Source organism: Labeo rohita, chromosome 2 (assembly GCF_022985175.1).
Source record: "Labeo rohita strain BAU-BD-2019 chromosome 2, IGBB_LRoh.1.0, whole genome shotgun sequence".
In the NCBI taxonomy this organism is placed as follows: domain Eukaryota; kingdom Metazoa; phylum Chordata; class Actinopteri; order Cypriniformes; family Cyprinidae; genus Labeo; species Labeo rohita.
In genome coordinates, this window is record NC_066870.1 from 1,108,484 (window position 1) to 1,120,529 (window position 12,046).

Consider the following 12,046-nt stretch of genomic DNA (forward strand, 5'->3'; position numbering starts at 1 on the left):
ACATGGTAAGTTATCCTGTTTACTGTGTTTAACTTCAAATATCACAGTAAAACTGCAGTTACTGAGGTAAAAACATGGTAAGTATGCTGTTTACTGTGGTTTAACTTAAAATATCACAGTACAACTTACAACAACTGTTGTAACTGTTGTAAGTGTTGTGGTTACCATGATTTTACTACAAATACAACTTCCATCTTTGAACCTGCTATAAATATAAAACTGATGAAGGTCTATGACATGTCACGTGACAGATAGAGTTTAATCGCTCCAGTTAGCAGGTGTGTTCGTTTAGTTAAACGCAATAAAACGCAAAGACGGATATAATTACGCGAATAAACATACGGCGCTAATCTGATTAACAAAGAAAACAGGATACATTTTAAAACAAACATTAAGACAGCGTATTTACGACTACTCACCCAACCTGCGGCACATGTAAACTGATGGCAAATATCGCGATGTGTGCTGAATGAGACTTCCTGAACGTGATTTCATAGCGATCATCTCATGTCCTTCGCGTCTGTGTTCTGACGCCAAAAGTTTCCCATTGAAATCAATGAAATCAACGCCGTTGACGTCTTCACAGTGACGCTAGAGGCGCTTGACCGTTCTGCAGTTTTTGACGCCTCGGGAGTGAGAATGGGTTGTAATAATTTAAATACAGCAAAAAACTAAAAAACTAATATAAGTAAAACATTTAGTTACTGAAGGCAAGTAAACACTCCAAATATTACTTACAAGCAAAAGCATAAATATATTACTCAAAAATACAAATGTGAAATATTTATAAAATTAGATTTTTTTTTTTTTATAGAATTTTTAGGTTTTTTTGATTTTAGGAAATAGCCTACCACAGACATTTCATAAATGTGAAAATAAAACACTGCACAATCTTCACTAAATCATTAAAGATGATTCTTATTACAGTTAATAAGTGATCCAATGACTTGAGTGATTTTCCCTTTCTCTTTTGTTGTTTGATTAACTCGGTCGGCTGCTGCAGGTTTACGCTGCTGTCGCTTTACGATCTGACGCACAGATCAAATATGTTGACGCATCAGTGTTTCTCCCAGCTGTTCAGGTTTACATAGGACAAAACCGATTGCATTTACAGGAACAGTGTCCAAGACGAGCACGTGTGTAGCAAAAACAGAACTAATAGAACGTAAGCGAAAGAGACCTCGCCGTTCTCACGCTGACTGAGAGACGCGTCGTGTGATCGCACATAAACCCGTCAGCTTTCAAGGAGCCTTCTGGACAACACTTAAAAACACATGCAAATACTGAATATCACTTTCGTGATAATGCATCGAGTCAGTGATATTTCCGTATCTGTCCCTGGACTCGGAATATTTCCTGGAGTCCGAGTTCACCGACTCTAGTATAAACAGTCTTTATCAGTCTTGGTTGGCACATTGCCATAGTCAGAATTTTGGCAGGACACTCAGGGAAGTGGGCGTGTTTTTCTCTGGAGTTGATGTATTGTGGGGAGCTTGGGGCTTTCCTGTATTTTGTAAAGCTTTTTGAGAAAGCTTTTTTCCCAGATTCAGCTGCTAGAATCAAGAGACATGACGGAGGAACCGGGGACCGAAGCTGGTATGTCTATTCAATGCAGTTATGCCGTTTTTCTATAGTAAACCTACAAATCCACACTCTGTGTGTAACGATAGACTGAAGATGTGTTCAGCTCATATATGGTCATATCGCGAGTAGCTCTGGTGTCACGCGCAGATTGTGGCGGTTCAGAGAATCGCAGCATAGAGTGAGCGTGTGTTGAACCACTGCGCGGTTGATAATAAACGGACTGAAGTGGAAACACCTGTATGGCCTCATCTATATGTCATCCTAACATTACACTGTGAACCGTTCAGGTGATTTCACATCATTCCTTCATTATATATTTCAGCAGCAAGCGCGAGAGATACAGCGCACACACAACATACGCACATTCTGTTTGTTTTTGCCTAATTAAATTTAGCGGTAAACACAAAGAAATATTAACGTTTACATGATCTCAAAGTAGGCTTTTATTAAGCAAATGAAGGAGTGAAAAGAACTTATAAGCAGTCCGTAGAGACATTAATAATATTTTGATTTGATTTATAAATTTGTTTATTTACAAAATAACAATTTAAAACGTGTGTTGAAATAATTATGCATATTTACTTTTATGTTAAAAATATTATTTAGGCTTATTAAAAATGTATTTAGCATAATCTTTCAGATTCACTGTCATTTTTTAAAAAGGAAACAAACACCCAAAATGAAAACACCATTATTATGCCGTTTAACATCTTGTGTTGATGTATATCATTTACTCAAAGTCCTCAGTTACCAGAATTAATGAAGATCAAATGCCTGCTCTGTCAGGAAAACAAACTAAAATTCACTTCTAACTTATGGTGTCATTATGTTTGGTTTACCTTTAAACCTAAATAAATGTTGAAAGATTTCAGAAATCATAACAAGCATAAAATATAATGAATAGTCCTTTATTATTCTATATGAACTAACATTGTGTTGTTTGTGTGTCTTTTAAGATACGACATTAGACTACAGTGATTACTATGACCACGTCAAAAATTATGAATCACCATGCAATGGTAGCAACACCAAGCCCTTCATTAGGGTTTTCTTTCCCATCCTGTACAGCACGGCTTTCATTGTGGGTTTGATCGGAAACGCTCTGGTCCTGTGGGTCCTGATCAGAAACCGTCAAAGATCCAGTCTGACAGACGTGTGTTTCCTCAACCTCGCCCTTTGTGACCTGCTCTTTGTGGTGTCGCTCCCTTTCTGGGCTCACAGTGCTGCGCAGGAGTGGGTTTTTGGCACATTCGCGTGTCACGCCGTAAGCGGTCTCGTCATGATGGGTCTCTACGGCAGCGTCTTCTTCATGGTGCTCATGACACTGGATCGCTACGTCATCGTCGTCTACAAATGCAGTATCTGTTCCAGAAAATGGCCTGCAAAAATGGCTCTGGCCTTATTTGTGTGGATGCTCAGCCTGTTTGTGTCCCTCCCTAATATTGTTTTTGCCAAAGTGAAACAGGAGACGTGCATCAAAACATCCTGCGGACCTGAATTTCCTAAAGGTACAGCTTGGATGTCGGTTACGTACCTGAACGTCCTGAGCTTGATTCTCCCTCTGATTATTGTGAGCTTTTGCTTTTGCCGGATCATCAGCATTAAATCAGAGGAAAAGCACGGCGTCATCAGACTCCTCGTGGCTGTGCTGGCCGTTTATTTCCTCTTCTGGACTCCGTACAACGTCGTCATGTTCTTCAAGTTCCTGCAGACGAAGGGCTTCACGCTTTCCAGCGAAGCTGATCTGGCCATGCCGTTTGTGGAAGCGATCGCATTAAGCCACTGCTGCCTCAATCCCATCATCTACACCTGTGTCGGACAGAAGTTCAGAAGAGCAGTCCTTACAGGCCCAAAAGAGCAGTTTCCATCAACCTGCTCTCCACAGTCACCTGATTATTCTTTCACACTGATCGCATAGAGAGAACATATTCCTCCAGAAAGAGGCTTCAATTTTTACAATCACTATTTTTACCGTTTGTACCTTTATTATGAGAGTGTGTTCAGATTAATATACAGGAAAAATCACTGTTACTTTGCTACAAAACTACTCATAGCTTTAAAAACCTTTAGGGGATATAATTTCCTTAAAACAGGAAGGGAATTGAGACGTGTCTTTTCATCACAGTCTCAAGCATTTGAAGTTCATGAAAACAATAAGCTAGGAATGTAGTTCCTCAGAAACGGTTGTGGTTGCAACAAAGTGGTTACTGAGCAACACACAAATGTAAACAAAGGTGTAGGTTTGTAGAGTAACTTACAACGGCTTTGAACGTGGCTCAGCCAATCAGAATCAAGGACCGGATTGATCCGTTTCATAAGGCCATTTTTTAACAATAGTCCCACTTTCTGAGAGAATTCACATTTTAAAGTCTCTTATTTTGACTTTTGACTTTTTGACTTTTTTATTTGAAGTCTCTTACTGTCCCATTTTCAGCATTCATAAGTTTCCTCAACAAAAAGTGTTTTGAGGTTAATCACCTTTCAGAGACACTGGTAATGGAAATGTGGTTGCTTTGTCATAATTCATCGCGCTGACAAGGGGAAACTATTGCGGGAAATCATTGGACTGCTGTGGCTTTTTTTGAGAGTTTCTGCTTGATTAAACTGAATCAGGCGAAATGAGTGCAGATGAGTGAGAGATCTTCAACACCCTCTATCATGACGTGAGCATTGTTTGTACAAATATGAATACACACAATAGGCCAAACACTGTTTTTTCACGCACCTGTCAAGTTTGAGATTGTGGACTTCTTGGTTTTTCATAAAGTGTTTTTTTCAGACTAGTGGAAAGAAAACACGCAAAAGACACTGTTAAGTGTTTCTTTTGTAGCACTTTATCTATTTGTCAATGGATTTTAATTACAATGCATATTTTTAAAGTCCCCCTGTAGTAAAAAAATCAAGATTTTTATGTAGTTTATTTGTCTGTGTGGTGTTTTTAATATGCTTTTAGACAAAACATGTACCAGTCCATTACTCAGCACCACTGCTGTGTATTTTCTCCTTAAAACTGTAGTTTCCCAAAGGCACGTGGCACAACATTGTCAAGTAAGTAACTTAAAAACATTTAAATATGTCATTTTGATGATCAAAGATTAGTTTTAAGGGATAAAAATTTTGAGCCATAGATCTCCACTTGCTGAAAAAAAAAACCAGCATATGCTGGTAAGTATGTTTTGATGCTGGGTTTTATGCTGGTAATGTTGCTGGTCAAAGACCAACATAAACCAGCAAAGGACCAGCGTAAAAAAAACAGCATCAAAACATATCTACCAGCACATACTGTTTTTTTTTCAGCAGGTAGCACTTGCACACGACAAACCTGTCTATATCCTTTTTACATTTGTTCATGTATAATTTGCTTGATTATATACAACATTTTATTCCCCCTCAAAAATTGTGAAAATATTTTTTTTTTCTGTCCTTTCGAAGTATTTTCTGAATTATGGAGTGAAAACATGAGATACCCCAAATTCCCTCTGTAAAAATGTAAAAAAAAACTAATATGTCATCAAAATTAAACAAGAAATTTGAAACTGACTCATCCAGTGTGTAGATTTTTCTACTAAAATTGGTTTATTCAGTAATACCTCATTTGCATATTTAAACCTAACTTTTTAGGAAACTTAGAAATACTTTTTTTTTTTTCAGTAATCAGTGCAATCAATCAGCTGGGTAAGGCAACAACTAATAGTTTTTTTTTTGTTTTTTTTTACCCTATTCATTTGCAGTATCTCACTTTAAATAGAGAAATAGAGACTTTAATATGACACACGGATCACTGCATCATATGAACACATACACAAGAGAAACAAGAATGCATCATCTTATCCACCTTTATTAAAATGTAACAGCAACACAGACATTTATAACTTGAATGTTTGAGGCTTTCGATGTCTGTCATTTCCATTTATTTGAGCTATAAATATTAATCTTGGCACTGGTTTGTAGCTCAGATATTTTTATTGTTTGCTACACTATAGTGTTATTCTTTTCCTGACAGTGACTAATGAACGGGAAGTCTCACACAATCAAAGGAAAGAGTTTTACTTCTGCGATTAAAAAAAAAAAAAAAAAAGATGGATAGGCTAGTGATTAAATATAGGTCTTAAGTGATAGTTCAGCTTTACTCCTGTCATCCCAACTTGTGTGACTTTCATGAACACAAAAGATTATGACTTCAATGTATTTTTTTATTTATTTATTTATTTTTTTTGTGCATCCAAACCTGCTAACAACAGGAAACCTGCTCATCTTTGGAAGTGTTTGATAACCTTGATCACGCCTGTTTTGACACTAAATAAATTGCACTTTCAATAAAATGTTGCAGTTGGTTTGTAAAATGTGTATTTATGCATGTTTTGTGTGTTTTTGTTGTGTTTTGACCAGCCGGTGTCAGCAGCGTTTCAAGCGCTTCGAAACATTGAAGCTTATCAGAATCAGAAAAAGCTTTCACTGCCCTTTGCTCACACACACAAGAAATTCATCTTGGTGACAGAAGCTTCCAGTCCACAGACAGGATGACGGCAACAAGACACAGACAGTACAAATAAAATAGTGAATATATAAAAATACACAATATACAAAATAGACAACAGACAATATATGTACAGGTATGCAACACACAGATTATGCAAAGTAATGTAATTAAGGTATGATATACTAAATAAATGTAAGTATAAATGTGTTCTAAATAGTGGTATTGCACATGTTTGTGTGGGACAGTATATCACATGCTTTTATTACACAGTGGGGGCATTTAACCGTTTTTAATTAGTTAGAGTTCTTGGAGATGCACCAGTTATTTTCTCGGTTGCTCTCGTCTTCTGATGTGTGGCGAGTAACGTTTTTTTGTTTTGTTTTTTTATAATAAATACTGACGTTTATGTTTCCAACTAGTGTTACCTCCAACACCACCAAGGGGAAAGTGGAGTAAAATGAGCCATTTTTTTCTGAAGTGGCGCTCAAGATAAGGGAAAATGAGGCAGAAGTACAATGAAAGTATCTAAAGTAATTTCAGGGTGTTGCCTACCATTTTCAATTAACATAATGTATGTACGACAAAGGGTTCTAAAAATATGGCATCTTATAAAAACAGTGTTCCTGTGGCTCAATGTGCCCCAGGTTAGGGGTAAGTTGGGCCGAGTCAGTGGGTAAGATGAACCATCTGGGCAAGAACTGACCATCTGACTGAATCTAATTCAAACCCATGTGAAGTTTTAAAGAGAACTGACCTCCTTTAACTTAATAATCAAATTTCATTTTACAAACAGTCATATTTCATAAACAAATTCATAATTCATTAACAAAACAAAAACAATCAAATGAAGTTTAATTTTCAATCTTTAATTGTTTGCATTTCTGAAACAATATTTACCTGTCCCCAAAACAGACTAAACAGAGAGTTTGTTGAGTAAAATCTATCATCTATCTATCTATATCACATTAAAATAGCAGTTTATATCTGGATAATTTTGCTTTGATGTATTAACCCTTAGATGTAATGGTTGTTACATCAAAGCAAATTTATTATGCTAAAATTTTACTTTGACCAGCCAAAAACGGTTTTTAGAGTAAATGGGTGCCTTCCGCTCCATGTGTGTCTGCTTATCACAGTCGGGCAGAAATGATGCGCAATTCCAAAATATATGGTCACATGACAGTAAAAGTGTGCAGGGGGTGGCTCAGCTTACCCACTGGCTCAACCTACCCCACTCTCCCCTACTGGTAAAAGTCATAGATTATTTTCAAAGTTGATGTAGATCAAAGTCAAATCTATACAGATTTGAAACTACACTCATTCTCATTGTATTCACATATATGGGTCATTCTATAATTAAGGGGACATTTAGAATTTGACAATGTGAAGCAAACAGTTTTCCCGTTTCCCAAAAACTCAAACATGACCTTACATAGGCACTGTGAAACAATCTATACTGTATAAAGTGCTATAGAAATAAAGGTGATCTGTAATATGTGCATAAAATACCATCTATGTTTGCTACTGTCCACCATGTTTCCTTTATTCCATGTGCTTATACAGGAAATATCATCATACTGTGCACATTATGTGAGAATGGGACAAACCAGTCCTTTTTGAGGGGGGGTTTCTAGCAGGTAACTTAGCTGACAATGGTTTTTTTGGACACAAATAAAACAAGTTATATCACAATAAACACTTATTATTTTTGAAGCACACACCCAAATGTCTGGATAACCTGATCTGACTGAAGGCAAAACTATAAAATTGATTTATATTGGAGGTAATTGTGCTTAAATGCAGAGCAGAGTGAGCAACTTTACAAAATCAGACAGATAATTACCAGGGTTGTGTGATATGAACATCATTTTTGAACAAAAGATATGGCTTTTTCAACATATAGTAGTGTGATTTGGAAAAAAATATAATTGTGTACTAGAAATGTAACCATCAGGGCTTTATATAGATGAAAATATATTAAAAATATACTTAACGGGCATGAGATGTACCCACAATTATAGAATGACCCATATGTGAGGACATTTCAGTATAAAACAGAGTGTTTTTGTTACTCAGTGGTACTGAATGATTGTATCTGTGCACAATTGTCTCTTTACGGTCCTGATCCTGTAAGGGTGTAAACTAAAGCCCTAACAGATCAGTGTGTGGTTGGTGTCTGAGCTGCAGCTGAGTGTAACAGTGTGTGTCGTTCGTCCGTGTGGCCGCTAGATGTCACTGAATCCCTTCTGTACATCAACTTCCCGAACAACTGTGTGAAATGGCGAATCTAAATTCAGTCCACGGGTTTTTATTTCATTTCATTTTCATTAAAAACAACATTCATCAACTGAAAGTCTATGCAGCGGTCACAGGTTGTTAAAACAACATTTTCAGATTTAAATATCCCCCAAAAGAATAAATGACTTGTTGAATATTTATTTGATATGTGATCTCGCGATCAACTTTTGGTGATTGTAGTGTCATTTCACTGCGGATTGCGACTGTTTTATAACTTACGGACATAAACATGGATGAACATGACTGTGACGCACCAATAAAAACAAACGCCGCGGCGCATCACGGGAAATGGAGTTTTGTGCTCAAAATGCGCACATCGGATTTCTCGCCGAGTTTCTTCACATTTCACATTGCAGAAATAAAGAATGGAATTGTCGATTTTTACCAACTCCCAGTGTGAATATCAAGTCAAGAAATACTAGCGCACGTGTTGTTTAATGTGTTTGAAGGATGAAAAATAGCAGCCCCGGGGGCGTTAACCGCTGTCAGTTCTCGCGAGACTTGAGTGAAGCGTCGCGTTCCCTCGTTCTTTTTATTTATGCATTAAGAAAAAGCTGTAAAGTTGTGAAAGCGAATGAGAAGACGGGTTGAAACGAATGATAAATCCAGCGCCCCCTTGTTTTTTTTCTGTCACACATCTCTGAAGCTTCAGCCTGAGGACGTGAACTCTCGCGTGAACTCTCCCGCGAGCTTACGGTGACGCCTCTTCCCCCTTCCTACATTTATTTATTTATTTATTTATTTTATGCTGCAAAGAACGGCACAAATACACGATAGGACACGACTAGAAATGCCACGCTATAATAAAAACAGCGTTCCGGTGCTCCCCCGCTTTCGTTTCAAGTTTCAGGGCGACGTGAACTCTCGCGTGTTTGTCGCGTTTCTCGCGAGACTTGCTTCGTTCGCTTTCAGACTCCATGATCTGCTGCCGAGCGGCGCGCCGCGATCGTCCCTGCGAGTCCCGCGAGCGTTCATGACGCCCGTCCGCGCGCCGTGCGGCGCTCATATCTCCGCTCAGATGGACTAAGAGCGATCCGTGACGATGGAGAGCGTTAAACTGAAGAAGAGCAGCGCTCTGAGTGTGGCCTTGAGATCCACAGCAGACCACAACGATGAAGAAGATGATGAAGGCCAGAGAGCGTCGAACCCCCGTCAGACGAGCTCGGACGAGCCCCGGACCAGAAGCCAGAGCCCGGCGGAGCTCAACGTGCTCAATAAAGCCTGCAAGAGCAGCTCCAGCCTGCTGCTGAGGAAGAGGAGGGTCAAGAGGCATGTGTCCAGCATCAGCTCCTCTCACAGCCGGAGTCTGGACCGGCAGACGCTGCTGAGACACCGAGCCAGTCCTCAGCTGCAGCTGTCCGACCGCCAGTGGGTCCGCCAGGACCTGCGTCGCGGCTCCGTTCACGTGCACGACCGGCTGCTGGTGTGGTCGCACCCGCCCCGGCCCGTCCTGTGCACCGTGGAGAGCACGGCGGCCGAGATATCGCAGCGCCTGCAGCAGGCCGGCGGCAAGTCGGGCTCGGTCCTGAGGCTGAACGGCAAGAGCTGCCCGTCCGCCGACGTGAACGGGAACTGCGACGGCGAGTACCCGCTCAGACACCTTCACGCGGGGGCCGAGAGCCTCCCGGACCGGCCCGACGACCGACTGCGGCTCCTGCTGCTGGAGAAGGACCATCGGTACCAGCAGCAGGACTACGACATCTACACGCCCTCGTCGGACGCCAACGCGGACCGGGACTCTGTCAAACGGTTCGCCGGCTCCGACGTGGAGAGCAGCAGCGCTTGCGACGACCTGAGCTCCGGGGCCCGCTTCGGCCAGCACCGGGACTCGCTCAGCGACGACATGATACTGGGCACGGACGCCTCGGCGTTGAGCCCGGCGTTCGACGGCAGCGCCGCCGAGGGCCTGGACACGTACGGCAGCTCCTCGGACGAGCTGGAGCTGGACTGCCCGACGGAACCCGTCCTGGCTCCGGAGGAGGCCGAGCCGGGTCTCGCCGTCGGCGCCGAGCCGCCCGCCGTCGACACGGGCGGCGACGGGGCCGTTACGCCGCCCGATCCGGACTCCGGCCCGGCCCTCTACGTCCAGCTGCACGGCGAGGCCGCCCGGCGCCTGGGGCCCGACGAGAGGCCCCTGCAGATTCAGAATGACTTTCTCTTTAAACTGGGATTTAAAGACCCGTGGAGGGTCCAGGAGGAGGGGATGAACACCGAGCTGGGATCACTCCTGCGCTTCTACGCAGGTAAACGACGGCGCTTTTTTGCTTCGTGCGTGCGGCGGGTGTTTACGTCGGCCTCCGAACATGAAGGAGTTTGCTGTCAGCTGATGTTGTGTGTTCACAGAGGAGCGCACACCTGAATTTAGAGTAAAAACACTGATTGTGGCTCCCTGTCACGCTCTGCTGTTGGTTGTGTGATCGGTCTCTTTTAAACCTTGAAATTCCTGTGAGGAACACGCCCGTGACCCTCGACCACAAAACCAGTCATAAGGGTCAATTTTTTGAAATTGAGGTTTATACATCACTGCTGAATAAATAAGCTTTCTGTTGATGTATGTGTCAGGACACAATCTATAATCTGAGGGTGCAAATCTGAGAAAATCGCCTTTAAAGTTGTCCCAGTGAAGTTCTTAGCCATGCGTATTAGTAATCAGAAATTGCTTTTTGATATATTGACAGTAGGAAATGTACAAAACATCTTCATGGAACATGATCTTTATTTTTTACTATGATTTTTGGCATAAAAAATGACCCATACAGTGTATTGTTGCCTATTGCTACAAATATAGCCGTGCTTCTTGAGACTGGTTTTGTGCTCCAGGTTCACAAATAAGGTGCTATAAACTGAATCTGAGAAAAATGTAAGTTTATAGTGAGATCCCGGTCTGCCGTCGGTTGGTCAGTCTCTTTTAAATCTCCTTGAGGAGCATTGTTTTGCGATCAGTATTTAGTGTCAACATTTGTCTCACATGTTTCTCCTGAAATTCTAGTGAGGAACACAAATAAGGTGCTATAAACTGAATCTGAGAAATATTTGAGTTCATAACAAGATCCCTGAGGTTTATGTGCAGACTTTGGCACAAATCTGAGCTCAGCTGAGATTCTGACACTGACAGTCCAGAAGAGACACGTGAGGTCTTTATCTCAGCACGCTGGCAAGGAGAAGCAGTTTACACTGATTGAAATTGATTGGCTTTGCTTTATTCTTTATACAGTTTTTACACGTTATACAAACCTACTTTACAAACACGTGCATGTGGAAGATTTGACTTGAGAGATGAGATGAGTTCAGCTGATGTCAGGGTCAAGCGGTTGTTACATGCGTGTTTATGTCCGAAATCGTGCTTCTACCCTTGATTTATTTGTTTACTTTAAAAAAAGTTTATACATGAATAACATTAATTTTACTCCACGAAAGTGTTTACAAACTTTACAAAAACACAGAATATACGTGCATGCTGGAGGTTTGAGGTGAGGGATCAGCTCGCTGTCTGAGTGCACGTGACGTCAGCGTCAGCTGGGTGTTATACGGCACGTGCATGTCAAAAATAGTACAACAACCTTTGATTTATTTACTTACTTTAGAAAGAACTCGAACAATTAATAACCTAGCAAGTTTTACTTTACAGAAGTGTTTAGAAAACACATGCATGCAGATTTGACATGAAAGATCAGCTCGCTGTCT

The 12,046-nt window shown here is 41.0% G+C and overlaps 3 protein-coding genes across 4 annotated transcripts in view; all 3 read left to right on the forward strand.

The window, feature by feature from the left end:
* Positions 1 to 5,124, forward strand: part of LOC127173539 (C-C chemokine receptor type 2-like) — a 41,824-nt gene extending 36,700 nt beyond the window's left edge. Inside the window, exon 3 of the mRNA XM_051123475.1 lies at positions 3,528 to 5,124. The gene's annotated coding sequence lies outside the window, so the exon portion shown is untranslated. The remainder of the gene's footprint in view (positions 1 to 3,527) is intronic.
* Positions 1,324 to 5,124, forward strand: LOC127173548 (C-C chemokine receptor type 2-like). 2 transcript variants are annotated; one of them, XM_051123512.1, is made up of 2 exons: positions 1,324 to 1,596; positions 2,653 to 5,124. In XM_051123512.1, the coding sequence occupies exons 1-2, from the start codon at positions 1,478 to 1,480 to the stop codon at positions 3,500 to 3,502; spliced, it is 969 nt and encodes a 322-aa protein (XP_050979469.1). In that variant the 5' UTR covers positions 1,324 to 1,477; the 3' UTR covers positions 3,503 to 5,124. The 2 variants fall into 2 exon arrangements, with proteins under 2 accessions (XP_050979469.1, XP_050979461.1); XM_051123504.1 differs by having other exon boundaries at positions 1,456 to 1,596; positions 2,541 to 5,124.
* A 4,028-nt stretch (positions 5,125 to 9,152) lies between these two features.
* The window catches only part of phlpp1 (PH domain and leucine rich repeat protein phosphatase 1), a 40,749-nt gene continuing 37,855 nt past the window's right edge, over positions 9,153 to 12,046 (forward strand). Inside the window, exon 1 of the mRNA XM_051122732.1 lies at positions 9,153 to 10,605. Within this exon, the coding sequence (XP_050978689.1) occupies positions 9,405 to 10,605 (1,201 nt within the window). The 5' untranslated portion in view covers positions 9,153 to 9,404. The remainder of the gene's footprint in view (positions 10,606 to 12,046) is intronic.